The 6,000-nt window shown below is 59.1% G+C and overlaps 3 protein-coding genes across 3 annotated transcripts; all 3 read left to right on the top strand.

Annotated features, from left to right (window-relative positions):
* Positions 1–218: 218 nt before the first annotated feature.
* ISF_08120 (hypothetical protein) lies at positions 219–3,534 on the top strand (the record flags this gene model as incomplete). The annotated part of the gene is made up of 4 exons (XM_018851723.1): positions 219–672; positions 730–1,162; positions 1,223–2,413; positions 2,475–3,534. 4 exons carry the CDS (start codon positions 219–221, stop codon positions 3,532–3,534), a joined length of 3,138 nt encoding a protein of 1,045 aa, XP_018701209.1.
* A 593-nt stretch (positions 3,535–4,127) lies between these two features.
* ISF_08119 (hypothetical protein) lies at positions 4,128–4,748 on the top strand (the record flags this gene model as incomplete). The annotated part of the gene is made up of 1 exon (XM_018851722.1): positions 4,128–4,748. One exon carries the CDS (start codon positions 4,128–4,130, stop codon positions 4,746–4,748), a length of 621 nt encoding a protein of 206 aa, XP_018701208.1.
* Positions 4,749–5,327: 579 nt separating this feature from the next.
* On the top strand, positions 5,328–5,897 carry ISF_08118 (Acyl-CoA N-acyltransferase; the record flags this gene model as incomplete). The annotated part of the gene is made up of 1 exon (XM_018851721.1): positions 5,328–5,897. The coding sequence occupies one exon, from the start codon at positions 5,328–5,330 to the stop codon at positions 5,895–5,897; it is 570 nt and encodes a 189-aa protein (XP_018701207.1).
* Between the last annotated feature and the right edge of the window lie 103 nt (positions 5,898–6,000).

The following is a 6,000-nucleotide window of genomic DNA, read 5'->3' as shown; positions in this document are numbered from 1 at the left end:
ATGCATACGCTAAAATCCGGTGATATAGAGCATCATCCGCATGATGAGGAAACAAATCCATATACGTCGAGTATTATTGCCGATGATGAAGCCAGACTCCATGGACGCGATATAAGAGACTGTGATGCGCCGTGAGTGCTTCCAAACTCTTCAGGCTTGCCTTGCACCTCTTACACACTCCTTTATTTTTCTTCTTCATTCTTCTTACTCGAGCAGCAATGCTCTTTAATACCATCTTTACGCTCCTTTGGGCGGCAGCGCTCGTCTCTGCCTTCCCCTCCCTGTCCCTACCGAAATGGTCGCCATCGCGTCGCAGCAGTGTCGCAGCGGCGCCGGCGCAGCCCGAGCCAACCCTGGTCACCTCCGATCTCGCCACCGTGCCCGGCGGCTTTTGCGGCTGGGTGGCCGTGGAGGTGCCGGTAGAAGGGCCCGAGGAAACCAAGACTGAGGAGCACACCGGACAGCAGCAAACCGGACAGCAGCATAGCGGCCAACAGCATAGCGGCCAGCAACACGGCGGCAAGCAATCCCAAGATGAGGGACAGCACAGGGCTTCTGCGCCCAGTCAAACCCTGGCCCCGAGCGTCCACTGGAGCTGGGATACCAGCGCCGTGGAGAATGTTGAGCCTGTTGCCGCCAAGGACGATTCAAAGATGTACTACGGTGTATCTGGTAAGTAGACTGTTATACGATCATAGCTTGGCCACTGACTAACTGACTGGGAAACAGAGCCGGCCAAGGAGGGCTACTTTGCCTTCCTCACCTATCGCTTCACGCTGCCATCCGTCAACCTTGACCACTCCAACCACGTCCAGGTGGAATACACCAAGGACAGTAACCTGGTCGTCAAGTTCAAGACGTCAGACTCATTTGAGCGCGCCGTTGAAAGTTGGGAGACCGATAAGGACCTGCTGCTGATTGCGACTGCTGATGGCTGCACCGGCCCCTCGGCCGAGGATCGCTGCTACTTCCGGGCGACCAGCTGCACGGTGCACGTGGAAACGCGGGTGATTATCGCCGTCGGAGCGCCCGAGCACCCTGAGAATGTCATGGAGTCTGCCGAAACCGAATGGGGCTTGTGGGCGCCGCACAGCACACCCGGGGCGAACGCGACCGGGTCGGCTGGCAACTCGTTCAATTACACGACCGGCTCTTCTGGAAAGTAAGTCGTCGATGCTACTAGTACTTGTCAGGGTGAAAAATTGCTGATCGGATTTCCTAGGGCACCTTCCACTCCCTCACATGACGCCCACGGCTTGGCGGTTGCCTCGTTTGGCCCGTCCTTTGACAGCGCGCTCGACGACGCGCTCGGATACCATGCGCTGCTTCCTGGCTCCGAAGCCTTCCTGAACCGCATCATCGCCGACGGCGAAGCCATCGCCACTACCAAGAACACTTCGGCCACCGACTGTGTCGAGCCCGGCTCCAATGCTCTCCGTCGCCGTCGCATGCTCCAGGCTCGCCGCGCACTGCACGCGCGCGGATGGTGGTCCAACCTGTGGAACGGCTTCGTGGACGCCGTCAAGACGGCGTATAACACCGTCGCCGACGCGCTCTCCATCAAGGGCGACTTCAACGAGCCCGTGTCCTGGGACCTGCCCGGCGCGGACATCCCTCGGGAGGCTTCGCCGTGGAGCCCCAACTCGATCGCGCTGTTCAAGCACGAGACGACCTCCGAATCCGGCGAGTTCCACGAGCACGTCCACATCTACTGCGTCGACTGCGGCGTTTCCGGCCAGGCCGTCTTCTCCGGCAAGGCCAAGATCACGCCGCTCAAGGGCATCTTCGACGCCGAGGTCGCCCTGCGCGCCAACATGAAGGTCGTCCTCAAGGTCGGCGTCGACGCCGAGATCCGATTCAGCAAGAGCATCCAACAGGACCTCTTCGCGTTCGGCCTCCCCGGCCTGTCCTACGGCATCGTCACGGTCGGCCCGTACATCTCCGTGGCGGCCAAGGTCGGGTTGGAGGCGGCGGCGCGCGGCAAGCTGCTGGTGGGCGGCGAGATGGGCCTGACGCAGGCGCAGGCGACGCTGCACATCTTCGAGCCGAGCCGCAGCTCGGCGTCCGGGTGGACGCCGTACTTCAAGCCGGTGCTGGAGGCCGAGGGGGAGATCATGCTGGCGGCCAGCGCGGGGCTGCCGATCGGCATCAAGGTCGGCCTGAAGATTTCTTCGTTTGAGGCGGCGCTGGGCATCGTGGAGGAGCCGACGATCAGCGCGGCGGCGCAGGTGGCGGGCGAGGCGAGGTATACGGAGGCGGGCGGCCTGATGGCGGGCTTCAAGCCGATTGACGGGTGCGCGGGCATCAGCACGAGCTTGAACTGGAGGAACAAGCTGTCGCTGGACATCCTGGGCGTCAGCTCGCAGGTCCTCCACGACACGGGGTTGCAGCCCATCGTCAAGGGTTGCATCAAGTAAGTTACAGTCGACCCTGGTTACGTCGTGTGGTGTGTTCTAACAAAATTGTGTGACTAGTTTCAAGAGTTCTCCCCGTCCCATCGCGAATGCGGGTGCTCTGGTCTCCGTGGTGCAGAACAAGGGCAGCGTCAACAGCAGCAGTGCTGGCAACAGCAACATCACCATGTCTGTCAAGTCGCAAACCAGCACCAGCATTCGTTTGCCTAGCACAGTGTCCAGTACAGTGTCCAGCACAGCTTCCAGCACAGCTTCCAGCAGCACAGTTTCCAGCACAGCTTCCAGCACAGTATCCAGCACTCTACACAGCACCGTGCCCAGCAGCTGGCCTGTCGTCCCTTCAAACAGCTCGACAAACAGCTCCTCGATTAAGTCGACAAACAGCTCGTCCATTTCACCAGTCAAGCTGCCAATCACCTCTACCACCACCGCGTCAATCAGCACTACCAGCCTCCCCATCAGCTCTCAAATCAGCAGCACCTCCGTCCATTCCGCAACCACCACGTCCTCCAGTGCTCCTCCTCCCGCATCCCCCCTCGAAAGCAGCACGCCCAAAACCAACGTCACCTGCGTCGAGGACGATGCCACCACCACCCCGCAAGTCTTCAAGGACGGGCACGCCTTCGACCTCGCGCCGCTCCTCACCTCCGCCGGCGGCAGCATGGTCGCCTCCTGCAACGACGGCAACGTGTACGTCGCCGCCGCCTCCAACCGCACCAGCAAGACGTGCAACGCCCTATGGCCGACCTCCAAGGAGGCCGTCGTCCCCTTCGACGGCAACCTCAACGTCATGCACTACTATGCGGGCGCCATGGCCGCCGTCGGCGTCTCCCGCCTGCGCGCCAGCCCGCCGCACAAGATGCCCAACGACGCCGTCGTCGCGGTCCTGGTGCCGGCGCCCGCGGCGGACGGCTCCTTCTTCTACATGGCGGCCGACGCGAGCGACAAGGTGTTCTACCCGATCGTGTGCGAGTTTGCGGGTGGCGCGGTGCCGCGTGTGTTCTTGGCCAAGGAGGTGAGCGCGGGAGTGAAGATGCTGGAGGGCGGATCGGTGGCCGAGTCCATCACGGGCGCAAAGGTGGACAGGTGCTTCGGCCTCTCGCTGTCACCACAGCTGTAGTGTGGTCGTCGGTATTAGTCAAGTTAATGTTTAGTGTAGTGTTTATTTATTAGCCATGGCGTCCTAGCCTTGTCTCTCTTTATGTAAATAATTAGTTTTCGTTGACTCTTTCGTTGGTAAAATGACAACTTCAATGTGATGACTACTCACTAGTAACAGCCAGCTTCCACCACCTGAGGTACGTACGTAGCTGCGCGTGGATTTTCGGTTGTCTCGTACGCATCTACTAATACAAGTTGTGATGTAATCAGCGTCTTCCGCAACAATCTTCCGAAATGCCAAGAAAGGAGGTGTCATCGTCGCTTTTAGCCCACTGAAACGGAGCTTCTGATTTGGTGTGGTTGTGGTCGCTGCTGACAGCTCTCCAGAGCTCCCGTCGCGATCCTTTTTCCACCAATCGGCTAGTCTTGCTGGGAGAACCTTAGTTGCATTGTGAGTATAAAGGGATCTGGCATCGCCAGCATGGGTAAGTCTTATTTTCATTGTAGTAAGTGCTAGCTTGAACACTACACAGACTGCCAGATTCAGATTGAGTATTGCAATACCTCCCCAAGCACACACGATATACATACAACCTCGACCCTCCTCGCACAATGCTATTCAAGAGCCTCCTCGTTGCACTCTCCGCCACTACGCTGGCCCTCGCCGGCAGCCCCGTGGAAAGCGGCAACTGGGTCGAGGACCACCCCAGCTTTAGCACGCAGCAGTGCGAGGGCGGCAACGTCAGCGGCGACACCTTCTCCATCCCCAAGAGCCCCTCCGGCTCCGGCGGCGGAGCCGGCTGCTCCAACGGCCACCTCCGCGCCGAGCGCCGCTACAACGACGACTACTCCTCCGGCACCCACCAGTTCGGCGGCACCTTTCGCATCAACTCCATGTCCGGCAACCGCATCTCCATCAAGCAGACCTTCAACGGCAACTCGGGCCCGTACTTCATCATGGGCGTGGAGCAGGGGGGCCGCCTATACAGCGTGGAGGGCGGCAAGACGATCGCGGACGGCGTGGCTAAGGTGGGCGCGAGCGTGAGGATTAACACGGTGCACAACGTCGACCTCAAGCGCTTCAGCGTCTATGTCAACGGCAAGGAGATGTTTCGCGATAACAACGCGCCCGGGGGCAGCTTCTACGACAAGATTGGAGCGTACACCACGAACAGTGGCAGCGGCGACCTGAGCATTACATGGTCTGATGTTCAGTTGTGGCATCGTCAGTGATGTATTATGTGGTAGGAAAAAGGGTAGTTCAAACCACAGACATGTCCATTTAATTAGAAAGAAAAAGTGCTTTTATCAAATCAAGCGTCAATCGGGTACGTGGGCCGAGTCAGCAGCATAGGGCGCGAAATGACATCTCACCAGATTAAAGGCGCATACTGGTCATCATACTTGGAATTGCAGCCAGGTATTTAGTTGGTAGACTCTCCACCATAAGCTCGCCTTTAACAAGCCAACAAAGCGGTGCGCGAACCATTCTACGCCGCCTAGGTAGCGTAGATGCGCAAGATGCTACTGTTATCGAAAGGCAACACCCGTAATAAAGACGTTGACATACTTTTATTAGCGCGCCGGAATCAATGAAGCATCAAGACTTGCGGCGCGCCCTGTCGAGCTCCTTTATCTGCAAGGGCGATGTCTTGAGCATTTCCTGAGGGTCTGGAGAATAATTGCAGGTAAACCAGGCTCTGGTGGCTCACCTTGAAGGGTTCTTTATAAAAGGCAGTCGATGGACTCGTTGAGTTGACCACTCCTCTCTACTCATCGACCAACCGAAACAAAACAAAAACATCTACAACAATGGCCGCCCTCACATTTCGCCGCGCCACGCTCGACGACGCGCCTCAACTGCGCGCCCTCACCGAGCATGCCTTTTCCACCCCCGACTCGCGGCCCGACTGGACCGGCGACGCAGTCCTCGCCGCACACTTCACCCTGACCCTCGACGCCATGAAGGCGAGCCTCACCGCCTCCGACGTCGTCACCTTTGCCGTCCTCGATGCGGCGGGGGAGATTATCGCCTCTGCAAGCGTTGGGAAGAAGGCCGAAACTGGCCGCATCTCGATGCTGGTCGTGCACGACGCGCACCAGCGCGGGGGCCTCGGCGGCCGCGTGCTGGCGTACGCGGAGGAGCACTGCCGGCGGGAGTGGGCGGCGCGGCGCATCTCGCTGAACGCGCTGTCATCGCGGACGGCGCTGCGGGCGTGGTACGCCCGGCGCGGGTATCGCGAGACGGGCGAGACGAGCCCGTTTCCGCGCGAGTCGGGCCGGTTTGCGGCGCTTGCAATCCCGGACGACTTGTGCTTTGTGGAGATGATCAAGGACGTCGAGCCCATGCAGGGTGACAAGAAGACAGAGGAGGAAGAATAATGACGAGGAGTGCTGCGGAGAGTTGGTATAGATGTAACTGTTGCTGGAGTTGGTCCCGCTTCAGCTTTTTGATATTGAATATGGTTGTTGATACGTGGCAATT

The sequence above is a fragment of the Cordyceps fumosorosea genome, assembly GCF_001636725.1.
Source record: "Cordyceps fumosorosea ARSEF 2679 chromosome Unknown scaffold_26, whole genome shotgun sequence".
Classification (NCBI taxonomy): Eukaryota; Fungi; Ascomycota; class Sordariomycetes; order Hypocreales; family Cordycipitaceae; genus Cordyceps; species Cordyceps fumosorosea.
This window is presented reverse-complemented; position numbering and strand designations above follow the sequence as displayed.